Here is a 27,645-nt window from a genome sequence, read left to right on the forward strand (position 1 = left end):
GAGGCTGTGTGACTTTCTGGATGTGATTCGCAATCATGTGGAGCAGCTTTTTGTATTATGACAGATGAGCGATGCAGGAAACAGCGGACATATGCACTTATTAAAGTTTACCAACCCTTCAGCTAAAAAGGGAAAGATTAAGAGAAGTAACTGGTTGTGGTGGTTGTTGGTGCTTCATCTGACACTTAGCATCACTGCCCCCCTTCTTGACTATGAGCTCTTCAATATTTGAAAGAGGAAGACAGTGAAACCCCTCTCTTGCTTGTTTCAACACAGAGTCAACTATGGTGACCAGATAAATGAGCAGAGTCTCCATTCCTCCCACTCCCACACTGCCTTTAGAGAAGGCCTCCAACACATCATGGATGATGTGACATGATATAACACACTCTCCCACCTCTATTCATATTTCTTTGTTGAGGTACCTTTGAATAATGGGAGTGTACATTAGTGTACTCAGAGCTCCCAAAGCCTGTCGGGAAACATTAGAGACAAAATGTTTCATCCAGAGATAAGACACAAATGAATGGTGAAGGCTGGGCGAGTGTGTGCTGGGAAACACAAGGCAATGATTAGCTGGAAATCTATTGTAGCCAGAGAGAGCAGGTTACTCTTACAAAAACTGTAACTCTGCCACATTTATTGCAACAGAAATGAAACACAAATACTGTATGCTACAGCTACACTTGCTTTATCAGCTCCACCTGTTCAGCTGGTTCATTAATATACAATCAACCAATCACATGGCAGCAGCTTAATACATTTAGTCATGGAAACATGGTCAAGACAGCTTCCTGAAGTTTTAAGTGAGTATCAGAATGGAGAAGAAAAGGAATTTAAGTGACTTTGAATATAAAAGACGATGCTAGAAAGACAACAGGAAGTCAAGTAAGCACTGGTTTTGAGCTCTCGTGGCCTTTATTTGACAGTAGCTCAACTGGAAAGCGGTCAGAGGGAGCAGGGAATGAGACTCAGCGAAGGGCCCCAGGCCAGCTGTGCTGAGGAGCTGTAGCCTGCCACTGTCACAGATCCTCTCAAAATTCTCCAACTAGAAACCAGTCCGGACTGCAAGCAGGCCCATCAAGTACCTGTAAATTACATAAAACTGCTTTGCATTGTCTTTTTGAAAAAAAGAAAAACACATGGACATCCCTGGAGAAGATGTGGTCATGAAGGCAGCATATGTTTGGAATGATACAACCGCAAACCATCATCTGGATTCTGGACTTGTCGCTGATAAAAACCTGGATAGTTCTTTTGGTCTTTGGTTCAAACCACATAGTGTCCATTAAATCCAATAGAGATCTTTAATACTGACTGCTCTGACTACTTCCTACATTTCCACCAGATACCTCCAAGCCAAGAACTGCTGATGCCACCTCTGGACAAGGTTAATACAAGGCTTCTTCAAGCCATTTTAGGACAAAAACTTTGAACTGTACAATGCTGCTGGTAAGATGAAAGAGGGAAATCATTATTAATCTATTTTTCCTCTCTGTTTTAAAATAAAACCTTTAAACGTCAGTATATAATGAAAACAGCAGCATTTTTCATCCATAAGTTTGTGTTGAGGTGGACAAGTAGGCATTTTAGTGTGAGCATCCAGAAACATGACAAACTCAAACTGACGGATCATGTTCATTAAGTGTAACTTATCCTCATTATACTCTGTGGCTCTTTAAATAAAGTAAAAAAGAATCCTACAGTAGGAACTGAACAGTAGAGCAAACCGTAGGATCCCTTATAGGTCCAACAGCCGCTGCTGACCTCTGACCAGCCTTTTAGAAACAAAAAAGAAAACCCTTGCTGTGATCGCAGACAAATCACATTATTATTAGCTGTAGGTCGAGCTCACCCACAGTTCTGTAAGTGGGTGTGTGACACTTTCATGTCACCAGTGGGAGAGCAGCCCAGGCTTTCAGCTCTAATACTTTCCATGGCTTCATTAGCAGGGACAGTGTGTATGTGTGAGTGGGTGTGGGTTGGAAGAGCAGCGTTGATGCTGTCACTCGGCTGCCATTATGCTTAAAACAACCCACACAGAGGCAGACGGAGTCAAAGAAGAGCCATTATTAATATTTCCCCTCTGAAATGAGCCTGAGAAGAAGCAGCAGCACACAGGATGGACTCTCATTGTCTGCCTGCATTGAAGTCCCCTTTTGTGGGGACATGAAAGAGGACACAATGATTTCTATTAGTGGACCTTATCAGGCACTTAGCCAGGAGATTAGCACTGGTAATTCTCTCTTTTTGGGTGAAAAGGTCTTTTTTCTTCTTCTTTTCTGAAAGCTAAACTTGTGAGTGAGATTGGAGGGGACATGAAGAGAAATAGATTTGTTGGCCCGGGATCGAACCCTCAGCAAACATGTATTCTCTCTGTGTATAACTTTACTGAACCTTTTATCCTTTACACTGAGAAAAGCTATGACATTGATCTAAAAACACAAAATCCTGGATTCTGTTGTCAGCTGATGCAAAGTCATATTTAGACCTCCCACTTACCAATTCTGCCCCTACTCCTGGCTTTTCTCATTTATTTTCTCCAAGTGATTCTTCATCTTGACCCCTGGAGTATTGGAACCTCTGCAAGTTTTAATCATGTTCCTCCTTCATCCAGACAGACTCCAGTCTCTCCAAGTGTTGTTTGAACTGAGAGCAGACCCTAGAGAGCACGGCAGAGATTACCTCTGCTCATTCTTGCAGGGATTTGAAGCTACAGTACATATAAACCCACGAACATGCTTGCCTGGACATACCCGCCTCGTGGTGGGGGAGACCACAGTCAAATGTAATGACATGGATTGTGGAGTACCCCCGCTGTGATTGAAATGGAGACATAAAGCTGTGGCAAATTGGAAGAAAAGCCAGCGCTTTGTCATTTCTGCTACATGCTGCAAGCTTGTTCACTTGTTTCTGCTGTGCAACTGCCACAATCACCAACTCCCTTCATACAAAAAAGGATCATTAAACATTTAAGCCAATATGTTTGCTTTCCTGACAAGACGTCCACCTGTTTTAATACAGATGATTTAGCAGCAAAGCTATCTGCAAAACACAGATTACCCCCGGGGCAGATTGGCAGGGCCCTGGGTCTTTTACCTTAACTAATTACTACCGCAGCTGTTTTCCACCTTTCCCTTTCCTCTCCACAGGGGCTGAGTTTGTGACTGCAAAGCTCTGCAGAGAGAAAGAAATGTATGTTGGCTATGAGTCACAGGTTGTCTGTCAGTCAGGGGTTGGGCCTCCAAATAAAGTCTCAAGTCTGCCCCGGAAGATGTACCATTAATTAACACAGCACATGACTGACACCCTCTGTGGAGCTCTGCCAGTGAGGGATAAGACTATTAGAACAAAGATTAGGACAAGTTGCTAATGTACTACAAATCTGCTGTGCTTGGCTGCATTCATTTTTTGTTAGTGCTGTCAGTTTATTTCATGGAAGATGTCAATGTTAAATATTGCATGTGTTTCCTGAGAAATCAGCAAAAATGAAATTCAGTTTTCTTGTTTTGTTAACTGTTCTGGGACTGTTCAGAGATACATAAGAGATCTAATTAGAACGTGTCTGATTCAGTTTTACGTAGACCCAGGTACTCTGCAGCACTCTGACGCAGTGATGTCGAAATATAAAGAATAAAAGCATCTATAGACAAATCCTGCAGCTATTTTCTCTGTGGCGCCCTCTTGCAGCCCCACCATTCCTACGGTAGCAAGTCCTAGTCACCTCATATCTGCTACCGCTTGCCGACATGATCAGCAGCATAGATATGTACATGTCAAAACCTCCGAAAATCCCTCAGTGCACTATTCAATTTATTATTACAAAAATGATTGAATATAACAAAAGAAAATAAAACGAACCCATCAGGGGACAATAAATAAACCTTCTGGTCATTAAAGAAAAAACAGTGCTCTGATCTGAGGAGTGCAGATGCTCTAATCATAGCAGCGGGGTCCCCGCTGACAGTAAAGTGATGAGGATGGAACATTTTCAGGCCCAGATCCAGCTGAAGGCATGCCCACCTTCGTCTAGAGCATGGTTCGTTTCCATTGATGAACAAGAATTTCACACATCCAGATGCAGAAATTATAAACCCCTGCAACGGGACTGGACATGTGACTATTATATCACCTTCCATTTGAATTTAAAAGCACATTTGATGGAAAACGTACCAGGAACATGCGCCCGTATATGACTGATAATCACTGATGTGTCTGATTTGTACTCAGTCAACTGTAGCAGTTTCTAACCAATAAAATCTCACTCACCTGGGAAACATTTATAGTTTTGCATTTAAACGTCCACATAATGGATGTTCTGCATGCTTCCTTATCATCTGGCTGGAAGACGGCTTTCTTGGCTCAGGATGGAGCCCTGACCTCTCCACTCATTCAGAGTGATTTTATTATTTACTCTAACATCATTAATCCTACATCACTGATGATGTCTACCCTGCAGGATTGATGTGGCTCTTCCGGGTGGCAGCATCTTTGAATGTGAACCAGGATTTGCATTCAAACAGCATGATGGCAGGAGAAGCAGGAACACGCGGTCTGATAGACCAGAATGAGAACATTAGGAAAACCTTATAGCTGCCAGGAAGATTGATGAGGGAGTTTCTTCCTTTGTTGTTCACATCGCCCACCAGAGGAAATAACCTGGAATTCATGTTGGGAGTTGTGTTTGACTGAAATGACCATTTTGATCAGTTATATTTGAATCTTTCCAAGTCAGAACAATGACTGATTATAGGGCTTCTCAGTCGGTGCGGCAGACAGGTCAGTCCCTTTGCTAGCTACAGTAAACTAACACAACCACGACAAGCAATTTTCAGCCCCACGAAAAAAAGATCTATGAAATCCTTTCCTTTTTATCTTGCTTTCCATTTTTTCCCTCAATATTGTGTTTTATTATTTGACATGTGGAAGTTTTCTAAAATTTTAAGTTCAGTATGAAAGTATATGACCAGTAGTTTTCTCAACTTTTCTCAATTTTTCCACAAAACATCTGCAGGACGACCTTCAGTTGCAGCTCACACACCAACGCCCCTCGCTGCTCAGTTCAGCCATTGCTGATCATTTTTGACTCGCCAATGTCCTTGGAGCTTCTCTGTGAACAATCCCTAAGAATCTGTTTCTTCTATATTCACAATTCTTCTATATTATAACCCCTTACATCTAAGGTTAAGTTGTAATAGTTTTAATGAAAGAGCTTGACTGCCGCAAGACTTTTAGCTAGAACACACCAGCTGGACAAAATCACACCTGGTTTAGCTTCTTTTATTGGTTACCAGTGAATTTTACAATACATTTGCATGGCCAAGCTTCTCCTTACATCTCTGACCTGCTACAGCTTTACTCCCCAACCAGCATTTTGAAAGTGAAGTGAAGCACCTCAGTTGTGAAGCATTCTCTTACTTCACTGCCCAGACACTGTAGATTTATTATTATTATTATTATTATTATTATTATTATTATTATTAATATTATTAATTCATGTTGTTATTGTTGTAGTGGCATCAGCACTACATATAGGCAAATTGCACGACAACCTGTATTTTGCAACGGATTCCAGTTTCACTGTTTATCATAGGGTGCCGCTTATCATTGTACCCCCAAAGAAAAAACACACACAAGTTAATTTAAACGACAAATTATGACTTTATTTTAGTGAAAGTCTGATGACTAAATTGTCATTTAGCCAGAGTCAGAACTTAGTCGTCTCAATCATGTGAGTTTTAGTCATTTAAATAATATAGTGGTCATAACAGACCATCATATAAAGCATAATTCTCTGCAAAGCATTATGAGGAAAGTTTTTGAGTTCCCCTTCTGCTGCAAAGCTTACAAAGCACCTGTAGCTCTGTACTGTAACGTTAGCTTCAGCATGCTAACCTTTGCATGGATTTCAGGATGGCCGGCATCATGTTTTCAAACTCTACAGTTTAGAAAGCATCTTGTCATGCTTTACAATAAATGTTAAATGTCTCCATCTGTCATACATAGCAGGGACCCCCCTGCTATGTTTTTGCATTAGGTTCAGTAGATCATATGTGTGCACAGAGCAGGTCTTACTGGATCTCGTCTCTGTTGAATATTTTCGTCAGTACATTTGCTCATCATTTTGTCCTCTTTCATCAGTTATTATTCAGTTATTGTTGGGTTTTTGTTGATGAAAACAATAATAAACTTTTGATGAAACTTGCAGTGACATGATAAAAACATTGTTTAATAAAGTCCTAGTTCGAGGCGTTTAGCTTTAACATGGTCTTTTAACCATTGAGACATTTTGGTGCCCCCATCTGTCCTGGAGGACTCGCTTTCATTCACATACAAGGAAACCTGATGAAACAGCCTCTCCCTGATCTTTCAGGACACTCTTTCCATACCCCACATAGTTGCTGCCCACTCTCCCCCTCGAGATGAAGAATAATTCCCATTTTTCCTCACTCTCTTGAGCAGTGCTCCACTTCCTCATCCATTCCCACTCCTCCAGTTTCAGCTCAACCCACCTCGAGGGACTTGATATTTATTCCGCCCCCAAGAGCAAAAGCCTCTGCTAGCCGCCAGCTTGTATATCCCACACCATTAACAACTTGACAAGAGGAGTTAGCTTGACTGGCATGTTTATTGTTCTGTTGACTGGGCACTGCTAATGAGGCCCTCGCACTGTGCTGGGCCAGCAGGATTAGCTCCAGCATCACAGGACAAGCACAAACAAGACCCACTGTCACTGACCATTTCCCTGATAGCACCCAAACACACACTCACACACACCTACACACACTCTCACACAAACACACCTACACACACACACAAACACACCTACACACACACACAAACACACACTCACACACACCTACACACACTCTCACACAAACACACCTACACACACACACACACAAACACACCTACACACACACACACACACACACACACACACACACACACACACACACACACACACACACACACATAGGGATCAAGTTGCCTTCAGGTGCTCACACTACACATCAACTCTTAGACCCAATTTCAAGAGCTGTAAATGTAATTTTTCTAAGCATTTAGCTGTAACAGATGCAAAGTGGTTCAACACAATTTTCTTATGGCTTATATAGCAAAGATCAAGCAGTGCTGAAAAATTAGAAGCAAAAGAAGAGAACATTAGCATAATGTGCCTAATTGGTGCATTAAAATTATTAATTTGAAAGCAATTTGAGCAAAACTGTAATAGAAAAGCATAAAAACCTCTGCAGCAGGTCATCAAGCATGAAAATATGTTGCAGTTCACTACGTCTTGAGATGTGGACCTTAAACGATGAATGTGCACCAAAGCAGGATACATGCATATTTAATTTCCTTTCCCTACCTCCACGAGGGGGAAGAACAAAAAAAAAAAAAAAAGAAAAAAATTGTGTCCTTTCCTTTTGTGGTTTAATAAAATCCAAATACTGGCAATGTTTTCTGGGTACAATGTAAGTGAATATGTCAACTTCTCTCTTTCAGTGTGTGTCCACTCTCCAGTTGAGGGAAGTTGAGGGGTGACTGACAGTTTATGATGTTATTTACCTAAGGCTATCTTTGGAATTTCTCCTCCCTGGAGTGTTACCTAAATAAAGAGCATCCATCCTAAAAGGAAAGGTTTTAACTGAAAACTTGTTCCAGGATTTTGTGGTATAACTTCCAAAGGTTACCAAAATGAGCACATGGCCAATATTTATGATAATTTAGTCCCATGTTTTTTGCAGCAGGGTAAAATAATAATAATAATAATCAAATTAAGTTTTTTTAAAAGATTTCTGTCCGTGTCCATGTTTTTATGCTAGTTATGCTAGTTTTATGCTATGCTATTCTTATGGACTCGTCATCTGAAAGGGGCCCTATTCATACATTGGCAGTTTTATTCATGCTGATGCTACAGCAGATAAGAAGAGGTAATTGATGATCTGTGGTAGTCTGTCAACACCTCTTAGGAGTAAGTTTACTTTTCCATTAGACCTGATAATTAATTGGAGCTCAGTTCCGTAAGAAACATTCACACTGACTACTTTTGTTGAGCTTTATTTAATTCCAGTCTGCTTTAATAGTTCCTGCTAGCTAACCACTAAACTAGCTTGGTGGTTTTTGGACTCTTAGGGCTGTAGAAACCACAAAAGTCCAAGTTATTTGGTTACTTTGTGTAAGGATTTATTTAGTTGTGCTGCAGTAAACACAACACAGACAGACTCTGGATGTGTCCAGACCCGTCGTTATGGGCGGGCCATAGAGGGCCCGGCCCCCCTTAGTTAGTGCTTGTGCCCGCCCCCTGCTGGAGGCCCTGGCCAGATCTCTAAAAACAATCTCTAATTTTTTACTATCATTATTATAATTTTAACCACTAATGTTGCAATCTTCATCACTAAGACATTTAAAATATAAACAAACAAGTGTAGTTTTCTCTTATGGGAGCTATTACTGCTGCACGTAGACTATTAGCTACATGACGTAGCCTACGTCAACGTTGCCGTGCAAGTTACCGCGCAATGTGATGTGTGAGAGAGGAGGCTCGTGAGTTTCTGACGAAGAAGATGACCTATACTCCGGTTCCTCCTAAAGATGGAAAATGGACAATAGCCAAGATCCTAAGTACATTCAACTGTGGACTCCAAGCAATGCCGAGTGTTGTCAGAGCATACAACCTGGCTCTAACCTTAGGAGCATCGACAGCAGAATGTGAAAACTCTTTTTCCACTCTAAAAAGCGTGTTCTCTGAGCATCGACGCAGCATGCTCCAGAAACGCAAGGCCCAACTTATTCAGCTCGCTTTTGAAAAGGACCTCACGCACAGATTCAAGTCTGAGTGGAAGGATGCACTGATGAGAAGGTTCAGCAAAGAGAAACGCCGCCTCCCGCTGTACTGACTGGAGAGATGACAGCGCTGCCTCCACTGAAAGTAGGTTGAAAGTCTGTGTGTGCGTCTGTGCGTGTACAGAAAATGTATCCGTCTGTTTTGAAACGCGCCCGCCTCAGTGTTTACTCAACCTGAGATGCTTCTGGTGTTAAATATGTTTTTTGGATATTTCTTTACGTAATATTTTACTTTAAAATATGAAGACTGGTGTGGGTTTTTGCTGGATGTGCTGTTGGCTATTTTTAACTTGCATCAGTGCTGCGCAGATAAAGGATTATGTATAGTAATAATTTTGCCCCCCCCATGCATTTGATATGCCCCACTCAAGACAAAGGTCTGGCGACGGGTCTGGATGTGTCCCAAACCGCACACTTCTATACTTCGAACACTGCATTTAAGTGCTTAGTGCGCTGACACAGAAATTTCAGTAAAAACTCAGTGCACTGAAAGTACCCGGATGCTGCCCTAAACTCGGCCAAAAATCTAGTGCGAAACGATGGACACTACACGCACTAAACGGACGCCATCTTGCTGACGTAGCGGAAGGGGAGGGACTTTCAACCAGTTTTTCGAGAGCTGGCAGCCACCGACTCAGCGGTACCGAAGCATGCGGAGGGTATTTTTATACTGTAAGTATGAAGTTATTTGATCAAAATTCTAATATAAACTGCAGCATGCTTCTTATCTCTTCTATCCCTGATGACAGTTATGGATCTGATCATTTGTTGGAGGCTGCAGTAGAGTTAGCCACGTAAATGTTAGCAGTTTTAAAGCCGATTACGCGGATGTAGATGGGCTATAAGTGTTAAAAATGATTAATGCTATAGGTTCCGTATGTTTATTCATGATGGTTGAACCTCCAGATTAAGCACTGCGGGGTCTCTGGCGTAAACGAAATGGTCCTTAATCTGAAAACTGATTAGGAAACACCGCTGGTTAGAGAACCGGTCCGTTTCCATGGTACCGCTGACAAAGCCGTAGCTGGTTGTACATCACTTTAGATAAGCGTCTGCAAAGTACCCATAAAGTACATATATATAATAATGTTTGCTTTTATATAAACTGCCATTCTGTGTTCACCGTAGGTCACTGTGGCATCAAACTACCGAGCCAGCAGTGGCACTGAGGCATTTACCACCTGCGGGCTTGGACGCTGCTGTGGAGAAGAGGAGGCGGCAAGAGAGAAATGTTTTAATAAAAAGTTTAAATAAAATGTTTTCTGCATCCCTGTTTTAGCGTCTTCATTACTGCGTTTCATATTTTAAATGATGGTTTCTAGTAAAATCAGTTTTCTGTTGCAGACGTGAACGTATCAGTGTAAACACCAATAAAAACAAATGTATAATGTAAAGTACTTTAATTCAGTTAAGATATCTTTGCTTATTTAAAAGCTGTTTTTTAGTGTTTTAAATGACACTTTATACTAACAGGTATGGGGGAGACATGCAAAGACACATGAACGTGTGCTGATGGTTTCTATTGTTATCTACTGAGATAGATTAATACAGTGGAGGCCACGGTTCTTTGTTTCACTAATGAGGCCTTTTAAAAGGATTTAATAGCATAAAAGTATGATGACATGCAAACACGTATGTTAATGTGATTTTGGATTTTGGAAGAAAAAAAATATAAACGGAGCGGCGCTGCTAAGCTGGTACGTCACTACCGGAAAGTGTAAAACGTTAGTGCTCAATCTGGATCAGGACTTACCCACGATAGTGTCACTACAGAAGGCAGTGCTTAGTGCGCACTACACACTACCTTCCAGTGCACTCATGTAAGTGCACGGTTTTAGACACACTCTCTGTCTTGCTGGTAAAATAGAATTAATGTAACCAAGGCTGATGTCAAAGCTGGCACATAGAATGTGATATGCAGCACTTTAGCTTGTCACAAAGGTAACTCGTGTACTCATACTTTTAATTAAGAAAGAAGTGTGTGCACAGAAAATCCAGTCAGACGCTGTCAGCAGGGGCTGTCTGAGGCTCTGATCCCTCTGCACATCTGACTGGGAAACATCTCTGATGTGTACACGATGGTGCAGATGCAGACTGGAACTGTAAAAACAGAGGCTCTGCATGTGCCCGCAGACTTCTCTAATAAATATAACCATTATTATAAAGTTTGCACAGTGAAGCTTGACTCATTAAACTCTAATTAAACTGAATAATACTGGCCTTGAATTAAAACGTTTCATTCTTGACCAAATCAGAATTACTGAATGCTTTTAAATAGTATCTGTGTGTGTTAATTATTCATGTAATACACAAAAAAATAAGTACAGTCTTACTGTTCAAGTTTTATTTCAACCACATGCACAAGAAGAGGTTTGAAAATGCAACAAATAAAATGCTGCAGCCTTTAAGGCCCCAATGCACCAAGCCAGATGTTCTGGAGGGTGAAGCAGCGCTCTGCAAGCGTCACTTCAGCTAAAGTTTTGAAATTGTCGGCAAGAACGACGGGTTTCCTGATCCTGCAAGCACTCGCTTCAGCAGGAGGAAATCCTACAGTGTGCGCTCCTTCTGCACCAGTGGTTCAGCTGCACCAGTCTGTGGTCAGTTGTCCCAGTGAACCCAACGAGGTCATGCATCAAGAGAGACAATAGCTAATTAATAAGCTCACTCACTACCAAGTGGTCAGGGGTGTTAACTGCAAGCTGTCAAAATGACTCGTGATTTTTCTGTCACCATTTTAAAAAACTGGCCAAGGACTGAAAATGTTCAGTTAACGTGACCCCCGCTCCAGCATGTCCTGGCTCTTCCCCTGGACCTCCTCCCAATAGGACATGCCCCAGTTGTAGAGCCCGGTCACCCTGCAGAGGAAACTCATTTGAGCTGCTTGTATTTATGACCTTGTTCTTTTGGCCACTACTCACAGGTGAGAGTAGTAGAGATTGACCCATAAGTCGAGAGTTTCGCCTGTCATTTCAGTTCCTTCTTCATCAGGACAGACCGATGCAGAGTCTGCAACACTGCTGATGCCTCACTACTTGCACTTGCTCTCCTCCACCTTTCCATTTATTCCACATTGCACCTTTTTCTGGCATAGGAAAGTCCTGGATTTGGAGGTGCTTCCTTATCCCAGTTATTTCACACTAGACTGCGATCCACTCTGGTTTGAGTTGGAGATTTTCATTGTTCCCATCAGCATGTAATGTCATCTCATCGAATTTAATCAAATCCAGATTGTATTGTATCAGAATTTGTGATACAGAATCATTACCCATTGAAATGACATGATACACTTATCCTTGTGGTCCCTAGTTAAACCTGCACAATCAGCACTGAATGACTTCTGGGGGATTTTTCCCAACATATTCAACTCGTTGAAACACCTACAGAACTGTCCGTGATAGGTTTAGGGTTAGAGAAGAACGTGGTAATATCATCCATTCCCCTTGTTTTTCCTCTCAACCATAAACTGCACACAAGCTTCTGAGCAAATAAAAATGATTTGCTTCTCTTTTACTGTGAATCTCTTGTGTAGGTGTAGATGGAACTTCCTGGTAACTTTTCAGTTTGTTCAAATGACATTTGTCTTCCCGAAATGCTGGCGATGCGAGGAAACAGAGCAGGGGGTCCTTTCAGAGCTGCTGCATCTTTGATTTCCATTTGGTTTATAAAATACTTATAATGTTTCCAGGTTTTATAAGCGTAAAAGAAACAAGAAGAAAAAAGAGATGAAACTTCTTTCTGCTTTGAAGCCATGTTTGCTAACCTGAAGTCACTCTCAGCTCAAATATTTTCCCCAACAGTTAGAGAGTACAGTGGTTGTTCACAGAGCTGCTTTTTATTTTCCCAGAAAGCAGCTGCAAACTGTTCTACACTAATTCTCATACTTTCATCTTTGTGTAAAAAAACACACACACACAAAAAACAAGACATTTTAAATAAATGTTCTGCACCTGGTTCTTTTCCAGATCCGTAATATGAAGCATATCTCCTTCTGCTCACACATACAGGAAAATGACCCCCCCCCCCCCCCACACACACACACAGAGTCTAAACAAAATGGAACCCACAGCGCCGCAGCAGTGTTTTAAACTGAGAGCTACAGCATGTGACAGCTCCTTTAATGCTGTTCTTAGACATTCATTATCATTAAGATGTTAGTTTCCATACCTGCTTAAGTAAGCATTTATCCCCAAGCTGTTGGGTCTCCTCCTGCACTCTGTCTCTCCCACTGCGGTCAAATTTGCAACCCAGCTTTGCGTCAGCAGTTACAAAAGGAAGGCGCTTTTATACTTTTTTTTTTTTTTTTTTTGATGTGCCTCTAAGGAATTGATGTACAGGGTGCGTCTGGGTCTATGGGAGAGGCTGACAATGGGGGTGTGGGTAAATGGGAGTGTGTATGTGTGTACTTTGCATTTTTCCAATTCCCTGCTGTTTCCCAAAGACTATTACTCTAACTTTTCATCCATATCCATTTGACAGAATAAAGACATTTCATTAAGACTATCTCTTTGCTTGGCTCTGGTTAATGAAAAGCATACTGCACCTCTGCAGCATCCAGCATCGGCTGCTGCACTATGTTTGTGTGTTTATGCATATAAATGCAAGCACTCATCTCATTTAAGTGTCATTTGGAAGCAGGAGACTGCCTTTAATTTTTCTACTTGCAGATTTGTCTTAAAGACACTCTTTCCCAATTTGGATTTAACTGACGTCCCATGTGGGTGTGTCTGTGTGTGTCCATAAGGAATAGTTTTGGTACCAGAGTTCTCCCGGTGGCTTTGGCTTCATGACTCTGTGGCTATCAATGAGATCCTTGGCTGTGGAAGTAATTAATGTAGGGTTTAATTGTCCGGCGTGTGTTTCCTCAGACCTCGGATCCCACCTTCACCACAACCCTGAACTCTAATAAGCCCACAGGGATGACCCGGTGTGCAGCTTAGACCGAGACGAGGCAGCTGCATAATTAGTCTGCAAACATGGCCTCACTCACCTCCACCCATAGTGCAGTTTTTACTCTAGCAGCTCTCAGGCGGGATTTTCATGGGAAAAACACTCGTTTTAAAATATGATGACTTTTGAAAGTAAAATCATGTTCATGGATTTTTCCATGGTTATGCAGAGACTCACTTTTTCACATAATACCACATCCCTTCATTTCTTCATAAGATGTCAGGAAAGCAGGAAAAAGATTCAACCACTATTTGAAAAAAGAGGAATAAAAAGCTCTATATGTTGCAGATGAATTTTCCCTCCTCTTGTCAGCACTTCTGAGCATGTGGGAAAAGTTCTGCTGATGCAAATAAATGTAAACATTTCACTCTAGGATCAGTGTTGGGCATGTCCCCCGACTCCCTGTCGGCCGATCCATGGTGGAGACCTCTGCCATTTTGGGAAATAAGTAACTAAGTATAACAAATGGAGATTTTGCATATTGTATTTCATATCAGCAAACACACTTTCATTAACGTTTACCATATAAGCAGAAAATGTCTGATAGGTGTGTTTATACAGTGCAGTATTTATGTTTATATTTATTCCATCACAGAGGAAACTGATTTCATTACATTTTCTTCATTATTTGGAAGTAACATTGAGTTTGTTTCACTTTGATGTAATTGTCTGGCTACACCAGTGTCTGTGTGTCTTAGCCCATTAAACTACAAATCGTTAGTACTTAACAGAAACTTGCACATCAGTGGGTAATGGATGAGCTTACAGGTCAAAGCCAAAACCAGAACCAAAAGGTTAGCCAGCTATTTCTCAGGAGACTTTTCTTAAAATGGGTTTACAATCCATTATCCATCAATAAACCAAATTATCCTCTACTGGTGGAGAGCAGTAGAGGTCTCAGGACCTTTGATGTGCACAAACTGTATTCTAATCTATGAAATTCAAATTATTTTAAAAAAGGAGGAGAATAAATATGAAGGCCAGCCATGAATTAAAGGCTTCCCAATTGCCCTTTTCACATCCCCATTATGCATCTACTTGGTGCGACATCTGCTAAAGGCCACACCATATATCCATGTCCACTTTTACTGCCTGCCAATAAGAAATGGAAGTGGCTCCAACACTTGCAAGCAGCTCTAAGTGAAATATATGGGTTTTAGTTTCCTATAGGAGGGTCTGTGTAGATTATTGACAGAGCAGCTTGTGCCTCTTACAGCAGTGAGTGATGCCTCTTGCCGCCATAGTTGCATTCAGGAATCTATCAACGGCTAATAATTATGTGTACATTTACGACAGGGAGCCCGGGCTTAATGGATCGATCCGCTCACACTCCAATTCCCATTCTGCACATGGATTTCCTGTCATTTTCATGAAGGATTCTGCATTAGAAGAGGCCTCTCTCTCTGCTTTCAGCCACGCTTCCTGATGAATAATGTCACTCCTTAATTTATTACTGCCTTTAACAAATGATGACTCAAACCATCTTTAATGTTTTTCCATTCTGCCTCGCTGTATTTGTCTCCAATAAATAGATAGGGATTGTATATTGCTGGCAGGAATGCTGAGGTTGCTTGTGAGGTGGCTTTGATATGATGTACTAATATCATAACACATTAGTGGCATATTCATTGCATATTAATGCTGCATTTATGGCATTTGCTGGTAAACCATATGGACCATTTTAAGGAATCTATCCTATAGATGGCTTGAAGATTACTACCAAAACTGTTTACTGCTGCCTACAGAATGTGATGCCAGAGTTTAACTTGGAGAAAACATGCTCTTGCAAAATTGTTGCAGTGCATATTGTATAAAAGGAAATTCCAATGACCCTATAGGCATCAACCTAACATGTCCATGCAGCACTGACTGAGAAAAAAGGGAAATGGATAAAGAATAATTTTTTTTCAGGGGCAAAGCAAATGTCAATGAGGTTGGATTAGAAAAAAATAGATTTAAGAAGCTTGTTGATCTGATTCTAAATTAATTAAAATGTGCTTTTTCCTCATTAATAAACTCCATAAACCACTTTATAGAAATGTTTGCAAACTTTAAATCGTTCATTTCCCAAAGCACCCTGTGCTCATTTGCTTTAAGTGTGCCTCAATAATCCCAAAGCTGTGTCCAGGTTCAAGGTTCAGTATATGACATTTTAAATCTTGACAAAGCAGCAATTGTTCACCGGGAAGACACAGAGGTGTATTGTAAGTGCCTTGTAATCCCCGCCCATGTATTCTGCCTTGTGGCATGAGGGCTATTATGGTGTGCAGCAGTACTGTATCCAGAAGGTTAACTTCTTCCTCCGAACAAATCATGTTCTATGGTTAAAAACCAGATGGAACCAAATTCCACATTGGTCTGGTTTTCCTTGGTAATAGCTTCTAAAATGACTCTAATTTAAGGCCGGTTATGGTTTCTTCATCGGTTTGTACGCAAGGACATCATGAACGAAACTGTACTGGTTTGGCCCTATAGGCAGTCATCCAGCATCCGCGTTGAAGTGTGCATCCTGTTCTCATAGTTTTAAGTTTTCTCCATCAGGTATTGGTAGAATATGATCCAGTTACATCGATCCCCTCAGTGCCAGGGCTAGAAAAAGATATGATGTAAAGCTAGTGGCCGTAGGACTGAACGGATGTCCGTATCCATTGTCACATTGTGAAGGAGCTGGTAACAAGAAACATTAAGAACCTCACAAAAACCACTAGCTGATGTAACCAGACATTTCATGTTATTTTTGGCATCAAACCACCATGAGTTTGTAACAGTAATATCATAATAGATGTTTAACTCAGCAGTCACAAAATGATTCAAGCATCAACGTATAATTCTTGTATACCCCCTGATGCCACACAGCTGCAGCTTCTTAACGAGTATTGAATGATTTATTGTATCGAAAGCTTTCTTAAAGTCTATGAATATACCACCTGCATGTTTTCCCTGATCTTATGCATTTATTCATCTTAAAAAGTGATGTACTTTTTGCTCTAAATCCAAACTGACTTTGGTTCATTTCATATTTAGGACGTTTCATAATCTGTTGTCAAAAGGCTTTTCCAGGATTTTTGAGAATTGTGGGAGGAGTAGTCTGTAGTTTGTATGCAGATGTTTATTACCTTGCATGAATAATGGAATTACTTTTGCTATGTTCATTTTTTGTGGAAATGAGCTGGTTTGGAAGGATAAATTCCAGATGTAAGTATTGCCTTTGCCATCAACAACTCTCTTAACCAACGCCATATCAATACCAACATTAAACATTCTGTTAACTATCTTATTCATATCATAATTATCACTATAGTTATCAGTAAAATGTTTTGGCTTCATCATTTTCTTTGTGCTACCTTTTCTAAGCTTGTTTAATATGTCCCATACACCTTTTATATCAATCTTATTCTCAGTTAACATATTTATATAATGTAATTTTTACTAGCTCTTGTATTTTCTGTTAAGTTGTTTTCATGAGATTTATATCTATTTTTCGATTCTTTTATTCTTGGAGGAAAATGGAGGAAGAATCATAAAGATGCCATAGTTGCAGACACGGTCCAACAGGCTTCTCTTCATAACTATCCACCACCATGACCTCATGTTCATGTTTCTGTTTGCATGAGCATTAAAGTCCCTGTTGCAACCAGCACACACAATCTGTTACCTCGCGTCAACGCGAGCAGCCTTCAAACAAACGCTAGGAATGCATGGCAGCCATGGTAAGTGGACTTGTTGCTAACAGCAAGTATATCCCAGTCCTTAGAGGTTGTCTGAATCCATATATTAGACCTTTAAATCTGGTTGGTTAAAGGGTCTAAAGGCCCATTTATTCTCAATGCAGAAGACGGATATGCAGACAGACAGTTTCGTCCATCTACTGCATGGGTAACACACGTAATTTGGTCCGTTTCACAGAGCTTAGCTATTCATCACTTGACACAGAAGATGGAGCAATACCACTGGAAATCGCGATGGTATTGCTGAGCAGAATAGCTGACATATAACAGCGAAAGAAACAAACCAGAGAAGAAGAAAAATGAAGACGACAGCATCTGTAGAAATTGCACAAGCTTTTGAATAAAGCCTGTATTTAGGGCGTGTTGGGAGGTTGGAAACAACTTTATAGCGATGCATTACCGCTGCCAAACGGTGTCTGAAACTGATGTCAGCTCGCCAGTGAACTCTGAACTCAGTACTGCCCACTAGTGGAAGAACTGACTTAACAGCTATGGCAACACAAATCAGGTATGAGGTATGAGGACGGCAACTAGCTTGAAATGGACGTAACTATTTATGTACATAGGGGTGCATTAAATGGGCTTTAATGGTGGTTTATGGTGTTTTTGTTTTTCTTCTTCATCTCTCTGATCCTAAGAGCTGGATGACACCACATTTCCCCTGATAACTACAGCGTTAGTTTACGGATCACCTCCAGTACTGTTCATCTGTACTGTATTTTCTTTGCATGTCAGACTCTGTCGAATTTCTCTGTCCTTGATTTTGCTTTTCATCTAGTTTCTGCAGTTTGTTGCAGCAATTCTTAGACAGATGGTTCATGCCTGCTTGCCTGCTTTATTTTTGTTTTTATGGATAGTTTCTGCTGCTAAAACATCTTACAGAACCCACCAGATTTACCAGAGACTTGCACTGCATAGGATCTAGTCAGACACAGCGGTTCTTGGCTTCTGTGATCATCATGAAACATCATACCAACATTGGTAAGATCCTGTCCATCTCCAGGTCCATGGCTAGGCCACTGCTCACATCACAGTTCACTGCTGGGATAATAAAGAAAGCCGTTTGTTTGTCCACGGTATAAGTACTTGGTGGTAATCCAGAATTTCGGTCTTGTTTAGTACCACTTCTCACCATGTACTGAGAGTGACATTTGAGCACACAAGCACACCTTAAGCAGCATAAAACTTTTTCTTGTGACTCCTTGTCCTGTAATAAGTGTGCCTATAATAAGCCCTGTCTTCTGCCTGTAGCTGCTGTCGCCACATGGTGAAAGACTGGTTGGTTATTTCAAAGTCATCTGAAACATAACGGTGGTGGCACTCTGGCCATTAAATGGCTGTTTAATTATAAGACTGTCTCACAACCCCATTTTCTTCAAAATTGCTGCTCTGCAACAGCAAATATGTTTCGACAGCAAGTATGTTTTGAAGAAAATGTAAACAAACCTTGACAGCAATTACACAGAAACCAAATGGTAAGTGAGACAGCTATTTAATTGTGTAGAAACTGCTTTAGTTTTGATAAATAATAAATACACTTCAGGCAAACCTTTACCAGGCACTAAAGGTTCTGTGCTAATGAGCGAGCCTGCTGGCTGTTCCAGCTTGTCACCCCATGTTTAAATGGATTGTAAAACATCTGTGTTACCAATATCACAACAATATTTGACACAAACTTTTGTCAATGATGACGGTGGAATTCATATTCATTTTTAATGTATCCCTACAGCTCAAGTCAGTGATTATTCTGATTTATTACAACCTTCCTAACTAATTCACCTTCCTCGCTGAACTGTGCTGAGCGGGTCTTTAGTTTAACACTTGGTTTGTCATGGAGAATTCGATTAGAAAGAAGCATATCACTAATGTACAGTACATATTTTTGGGGCAGTAGATCAGGTTATAGAATACTGAACTTCTGTAAGAGAAGGTAGCTGAAAAGTGGGGTTCATTATTTTGTGTAAATTTTCACTGCAGCCACCCACATTGGTCACTGTCATTTGACATATTGTCTGGTTCTGTGCTGAGTTGCTGATGTTCATCTACTGTGCAAAAACTCCATGAAGCCTGCACATATACCCTCTAAGAGCATATCGGTGGTAGAAGGAGTAATAAATGCACCGGCACCTGACTCCACTCTTCTATCGGAAATGTGATGTAGTGTTTTCTCTGCAGAGAATGTCTACAAGCACAGCAAACAAACACTGTAGCTCGCAGTCTGGTAAGACTTGACTTGCTTGAACCTTGAAGCTTTGAATTCTCGCCATGTCGTGTCTGCTTCCCTCTGATTCATTGTCAATTTGCATATTTTCAAATTATCTCTGCTTTTGTTGTAAATCTCGTTGGAATTTGCATAGCACAATTCCAGTGAGTCATCTCTGTGTTATACTGCGTTCCTAAATGGGAAATGCAGCTCTGGGCCAAAGCAGATACTGCAGCTAAATGCTGCCTCTTGCAAGACTTGACGTTGATAAGGCTTTGCTTCTCTCCTCAAGAAGGAATTGAATTCTCTGTCCCGGTGGCCAAGTTTTACATAAGAGAATTGCTGGCTGAGACACGTTTCACTCCCACAGTGCTGACATCCTATCACTGAGCCATCCTGTCATTTCAGTCTTACACTGGATGTGTGTGTTAGCTGATTATAGGCTGATTCTACTTCTCTCACCTCTGTACTGAGTCTTCAAATCAGGTGGACATTTTCAACAAATTGCTAAAAGTCACTGTGGATTAGTTTGGTCCACTGAGCTTCTTTATTACTTATCCCATTCCTCATTCCTGCTGTTGTAGCGTCTGGATGGAGAATGATGAGAACATGAGTTTAGAACATATTTTTTTCTGTTTAATAGGTTGCACTCTGACCTTGCTGACATCATAAATGTTATCAATTAGTAGAGATGATGAGGCAGCTGATTTAAACCAGTAAATGGTCACAATCTCTGAGTTATTTTCAGGCTGTCTCCCATGGGTCTCTATAAGTAAATGCTTTGGAAGGACATGTGACTGTTTACTCTCAGGATCACAAATCAGTGTGAACTTTGTTTACCTCCGAAATGCCGACAGCTTTGACAAACAGCATTGTTTGATGCTCTGGAAATGACTTTACATGAACCTACACAATGCTTGACTATGGCCACTGATTAAGAATCAGGTTATTATTTATCTTATTATTTTGTAATTGCACTTTTAGTTAATGAACAATTAGCATACAGTATTGCTACAAACCATCAAACCTGTGTGAGATAAACTGAGGTTAGCTAATCATAATTCTCCAGGTGTGAGTGTTCCCAAAAGAAAGAGTTACCAATCACTGTGTGACCTCTCCCATCTGACCGCTGCAGACCCTCCTGATGCACCCTTGTGTTTCTTTGTGTTGCAGTGCCGTCATTCTGGGGACTGGTGAACTCGGCCTGGAACCTGTGCTCGGTCGGGAAGAGGCAGTCGCCAGTCAACATCGAGACCAGCCACATGATCTTTGACCCTTTCCTCACGCCCATAAAGCTGAACACAGGCGGACGCAAGGTAAACACATGAATGCAAACACGCTCGCTATCTCTGCTGTCTGCTTGATGGATGCGGTCTGTGGTGACCACGTTCTATCTTTGTTATTTTCTTTCCTCTAAGACGTTTTACTGCTGTGGCGTCGGTGCTGTTGTTTTGGTTGTTGTTTCAGAGCTAGCGTGGTCTGATAAGCTGTGTCCCTGATCAGTGCTCTTGACTGCCGTTTGTGCTGGCAGACAATGTGAGCTATTTGTCTGGCAAACATTCTCCTGCAGATAAAGTACAGCATAATTCAGCTATTTAAGGATGCACTGCGCTTGTGTTCTGGTTCAAGAAAGGCTTCAGCTTTATCCCGGGGGCTCTGCAGATAAAATCCTGCAGCCTAACAGCAGATTAGTAGAACATATTGTTTATTATTTCTTCCTGTACAGTGGTGCACTATGGATGGGAAACTGTTCCATCATGTGCCATATGACAGCAGCTAATTGGGAAGCCTACACAGATGGGCTGCCTTCAAAAATTCACACTTGCATGGCAAGATTAATGCTATGAGTGGTTGCTGTTTATATTCCAGCAATGAGAACAGGGTTAGCCTCGGGCAGTGATGAAGCGTATAGGACACATGGCCGATAACCACCATGGTGCGCTGTTACTGATTTACAGACCTCAAAATAGACCCATGTGAAGTTATTGGGCGGCTCTTTGATCAGGATTTTATCCTGCAGACTCTCATTACGGAGCTGAAACTGTAAGAAAAGTTTTTAGGGATCTGCTTTCAGAGAGGAGAATAGAATCAGTCAGGCGACCTGTGATCATAGTAGTCAGCTTACATGGTGCTTCACTGGCATGACGTCTCCTTGAAAAGAAAATTAAATTGAACAGTCTGCTTCTTCACTTTGAGAGCTGCAGCTTCCCCGCAGTGCTCTCAGATTGAGGAAATTATTCACAATGGCACAATTTTATTATAAAGATCAATCCTAGAGCAAAACATGGGAGCAGAGGGAGATGAGACAGAACTCTTCTGTTTAAGATAAAATCTCAGCATTGGCAGATATCCCACACCTTGAAGCTATTCTTACCACTAAAACAAGAACATTTGATGATTTGTCCCAGTGTGCAATATTGTAGGATCCAAATAGCTGTTAGATTCCTCTTTATAGAACTGCGACTGGGGCGGGGGGGGCGGGGGGGGGGGGGGGGGGGGGGGGGGGGTGTTTCTGGGCTGCAAATGCAAAGAAAAATGATTTATATAGGAAGTTGCTGCTAGTGTCAGCTGCCTTGTGTGTGTGTGTGTGTGTGTGTGTGTGTGTGTGTGTGTGTGTGTGTGAGAGAGAGAGAGAGAGAGAGAGAGAGAGAGAGAGAGAGAGAGAAAATTTTTACTTTAAATGGGAGAAATACCAGTTCTCAGATATCTGGAAGCATGTGCTGCTCCAGACCAGCTTCCACATGGTCAAGCAGAAGAAAACATGGAAAATCTTGGAAGTCTAGAACTGCTTGGTGTCTAGATGGATGAAAGCAAAGGACCCAAACCAGCTGAAGTAAAGTCATTTACAACCATTTAACCAAGTGGTCCCTGCAAACTCTGACATGATCTGACCGGTTCAGACCCAGGATTATAAGTCACTTTTCTTTACATCTTTAAATAAAGTACTTGATTTTCTCTTTTTTTAAGACCCTTTAAAGAACCCAGTCTTATTATTTAAATGATTAAAACAATTAAAAATGGCCCAATCACAAGGTATTTTCCACTAATTAACAACAGATTTGCCCCACATGAACCAGTCTTTAATGGTGGGGTTGACCACATGATGTTGCATGAATACAAGCAGCACTGAAATGCTATTTTACACAGTTTGCTTTTCTTAATATTCTCTCATCAATAGGAGCACAGAGAAGTGGAGATATTTTTTCAGAGAACTTAACAGAACTGATATTTGTGCTAATGTATTAGCCCTTTATTATAATGGTTATTCTTAAAAACACATGGGTTAACTATATTCAGAGTTTGGTTTGTTTTCCTAACCTGACCACCCTGCAACATTTTACCTCCACTGGTTAGCTTCCTTATTTCTTCTCTCTATAATTACCCCCACCAGTGGAAGGTGGTGTCACAAATATAACTATGGGTTTACAGGCTGCTTAAATAACTGATTTATGGGGCTGTTTTATAAGGAAGAACAGTCTCAGAGTGTACATTGTAACTGAGTGTATCCACGATGTCAATGAACATCATAACCTCAGTAAAAAGTATAGAATAATCAGTCACGTAACACTGCTATCAGACACAGTTGTTAGAATTAAGTTAATGCTTTTTATGGGACACAGTGACCAGAGTTATGTTTCAAACCACTTTGAAAATGATTCAAAGGACCGTTGGAGGTCGCTTATAAAATATTAGTGTGGCTTGTAATAAGCTGCAGCTCTGAATGGCTTATTAGGTCATTTTTTATGGAAGGACAGTCTCAACTGATCCATAATTTCTCCACACATAATTTGGAGCTCTGTTATCTGCTCTGTATTTTGATGACTGAGGCCAAGTTTCCAGAGCCTAAAATCCATTTTGGACTCTCTCCTCCTTCCCCTTCCCCATCTCCCCTGCAGTGGCCTAAATGTAATCTGTTGTGTCTCCGTCTCTCTGAGCACCTGAGCTGTCAGCCGCTGAACACGAAGCTGGCTTCACCTTGTCAGTGCTGATTCATCTCCGCTCTGTCTCTGGCTGTTTGGCAGCCAGTCAGCCTTGGCCAAACACGCTACGGAGACCGGTAAAGAGCTTCCGCTGTGGCTCAGCTCGCCACCTCAACACGAAGAGAGCTTAAGCCCACTTTCTGCCCTGGAGGGAGGCAAAAGGAAAGATTAAACCTCCCCAACCCCTTCGTCTCGTCTTACAACACACAACACATGGATGAACACAGCTGAAGGAAGATGAACACCTCTTTTAATAGATTTTTCTGCTGCTCTGTATTATGGCTAATGAACAGTTAAAGGAAATTTAATTGACCTCCAAAGAGAAATTTTAATTAACGACAGGGAGACGTGCAAGGCTATGTGCGATGGATTGAAGGAATCATAGTTATTAAAAAGGCACTATTACTTGAATATTTACTCTGCCATAGATGAGCTCCAATTACTTGAAGAGATTTTAATGAATTTAATCACTTTGGAGCCTGGGAGGTAGAAAAATTGTGATTTTTGGCCTCCTCTCATGAAGAATTTGCTGCACACTTAAAGATTAAAAGGCCATTGTCATGCTTTCTGTTTTGCTTTCCAACTAAGAAACGAGTGGTTTTCCTCACGTTTGGTGCTCTGGGCCTGGTTCTTGGTGTTTTTCAGGGATCGTTAACAATGTGATCAGTGCCAGTTGGTAAATGAGTGACGCTCCAATTACTTTTGTGATGAGATTTTTTCTTCGTCTTGCTCATGAAAACATCTTCCTACCGTTCTCATCAAGTAGATGAGGGAACCTGACAAGCAGACAGGTCTGTGTGGCCCTGAGTCTGGCTAATTAAAGGTTTGTTGGGCAGAACAACAGACTGTTAGCTGTACTTTCACTCTGGAGGGAAGAAGTTTTCCCAGCTGAGCTGCCGACAGATCTGTTATCCGTCTGAAGAAGCAGCCGGCCAGGCAGCCGCTGGAGCGCCTTCCGTACATGGTTTTAATTTCCTGTTTGATAGCAGGTGTTGGATGTCATAACACTGTGTGTTCCTGTGTCTCCAGGCCAGCAATGCTTATGCTGTTGTTATTTGTTTTCTTCCAAAGATGGATGTAGCTGAGGGACACAAATCTGCATCTACACCCATTTGAGAATTTTGTTTTGTCCACTGAGAGGTTCTGAAGCAAGGTGTTGCATCATGCTCAGGGATCATGACAGAGCTGAAATCCTCGTCCTATACTGTCAGATTTTCCGTGTTAAGCTTTAGAAGATGAGAATATCATTAGTCACTTCCACACATGAATCATGAATTTTGGGGAAAAGTGGAGAAAATGTTCACATGCACACATCACAGCAGGAGTAATGTGTGTTCTCACATTACTCCACGGAATAGGAAAGGACATTTGAAGTAAAACCCAGGCATATGAACCACCTCCTGTTAGTGCTAATGCTAACTCTATGTTGCTAGCATTGTCATGTACACATGGTGTTACTTTTCTCTTTAGTTTCCAGTGTTCAGGTTTTCAGGACTTCTGTTTGCAAAATAGCCCTTTATTTTCGAGTTGGGTACAAAATGATGTGATGGTTGAATCTGTGGTGAGTGATAGCTTATCAACACTCGCTGCAGCTTAACTCACCTACAGCATCATGAGACTGTTTCTTCAGTCTTGTGATATATTTGATTGACAGGATTATAAACTCGGCCTAAGAGATCCTATCATACTTTACAAACCTTCAACCAGTCTGATGGAGGAATGTCTTAAGTCATCTGGTGACACTGCAGACTACTGGATGGACCTGCTGTTGGATGTTTATAGTCATGGTAGACCGATAACAGGCCAGCTTTGCTTAGCAGAGGTTAAATTGGACCTCAATTACATGTATGTTCTCAGCTACACCAGAACTCTTTTTTTTACCATCATGGTTGTTGTCTTTGGCAGTTTTTTTTTTTACTTTTGTTTGCCATAAGCATCAAATCTCACTCTTTTTATCAGAGCCTAGCAACAGTGAAGAGTTCTTCTGTCGTTTTAGTCATGGTGGTTGCTGATCTACATTAGTCCAGTTTCTAATAGCTGTGTTCAAATAAAGTAATTCATGAACATCTTTACCTAGCTAAGGAGTCCAACGGATTGCAATGAATCTTCTCTTTGATTGAGTCCTCCATTCTGAGCTGCATGGTGCTGTAGCCAGCAGAGAAGGGGAAAAACTCCCTTTTAACAAGAAAGGAAACCTCTATCAAAACCAGAACCAGGATGGAAAGCCTGTCCGGATCCGTTGGGGGGTGGAGAGGACTGAAAGAAGAATGACAGTCACATTTGAAAATAGGGAAATCATTACCCATCCCTACCTCAGAACATTTTTTGGAACACCTTCAGGTATTTAGTGCAAGTGTAAACGCAGCTGTTGACAACATATTGGCCTGATTCAAACAACTTTTCCAACATATGTTTTTCAGAAAGAAGAACTTTGAGACCAGTCCACGGTGTAGTTGTCTCTGTCAGAACCTGCAAGTATAACTTAAACAGAGCATGGCTTAGCTCAATTTAACCTAGCATTTGAGTCTTGCTAACATTTGTCTTTGTATTGTTCCTGCAGTAAAAACAGATTGTGAGCTGGTTTTTAGCCTCAATTAATTGACCTACTGCAAAATCTCAGGTAGTATATCATCTTTAATTAAATTTAGTTAAAAGATAAATAAAGATGTATTTGCATGATTTTATTTTAAAATCAATTCAGCTGAGGCAAATCAAATAATAAAAAGTGATGATTTTACTGACACGTTGAGAGATTTTTAGGTATTGATCCGCCACATTATTTTTGTTCTGATCCAGCTTTTTATTCTTGTTTTCCCCACAAGCAAAACTAATCAGCGTCATGACACACTCGAGGCAGAGGGTATTCTTCATGTTCCCTTTATCAGGCTTTGTCAGAGATGCTGTGACTATGTCCATGCTGGATTTAAACATTTAAACAGTGTTCCTCACAGGAGCACAAAAAGAAAAAAACAAATTTAGAGAGGACGAACTATAGTTGACAGTTGAGAGAAAGAAAAAAGAAAAAAGCCAAACAGTGTGAGTTGTTAAAGTTGTGCAATTCAGTCATGCCTCAGTGGGTTGGAACAGTTAGCGACAGACTGCTAAGATCTAGTTAAACTTTTATGTTTAACGTGTTTTATTTTACTGTCTGTGTTTTTCCAGTTGTTGTTCAAAGTGCTCTAGAAGAAGGAGGGGGGCATATTCTGCTTTATCTGGGATGGAAAACTTCCAATCACCATCATAGCGGCGTGATCTGACGAGTACAGACACGTCCAGATCCAGTCCTGCTTCAGTCCTGACAGTGTTGTGACAGCGTTGGGAAGTTTTCCATTCCAGATCTAGTAGAACACGCATCCATCTTCTCCCAGAGCATGGTGTGGTGTGTCACCCGGCCGGATACCAAGGTTTTCAGCCAGTGTCAACACACGTTGACGTGGTCATGCTGCCACAGTGACAAGTACTGTCGCAGTGCAGGAGGCTGATTTATGTTGCCTCTCGTGTGTCTTCACCATCCCCACCCCAAATCTTTTTTCCATCCTCTATTTCAGAAATAATGGTTGAGTGTGCAATGCTTCTGCTTATGAATACCTCACAGTTTCACTCTTGTCATGCACTAATGTTTGCTGCTGTACAACTATGAGTCAATGGCCTGATGAAGCTCTAAACAAAAGCTGATGTCAGCTGCAGAGGCTGGAGAATGCTTTGCAATAATGCAAATATTCAATTATGCAAAATATAGTTGATATTAATGAGACACAAGTTTGGTTTGGCTGAATGTGTGAGCTTGATGTAGCGTTACGAACAGGAGCATGCCCTGTGAGAGGAGGGCGTCAGCTGACTGAGGCCTGCTCTCACTTGGTTTAATTTCCTCTGAGATGCCTGGGCCTGGAAGCTTATGAATTCCTCACATGTTTCCAGTTTCACAGATAGCTGCATGTGG

General features: G+C 41.2%; 1 protein-coding gene across 1 annotated transcript in view; it reads left to right on the forward strand.

Moving 5' to 3' along the window:
• Positions 1-27,645, forward strand: part of ca10a (carbonic anhydrase Xa) — a 329,872-nt gene that overhangs the window by 132,423 nt on the left and 169,804 nt on the right. The window contains exon 3 of the mRNA XM_041973118.1: positions 20,899-21,041. Coding sequence (XP_041829052.1) covers positions 20,899-21,041 — 143 coding nt within the window. The remainder of the gene's footprint in view (positions 1-20,898; positions 21,042-27,645) is intronic.

Source organism: Melanotaenia boesemani, chromosome 21 (assembly GCF_017639745.1).
Source record: "Melanotaenia boesemani isolate fMelBoe1 chromosome 21, fMelBoe1.pri, whole genome shotgun sequence".
Classification (NCBI taxonomy): domain Eukaryota; kingdom Metazoa; phylum Chordata; class Actinopteri; order Atheriniformes; family Melanotaeniidae; genus Melanotaenia; species Melanotaenia boesemani.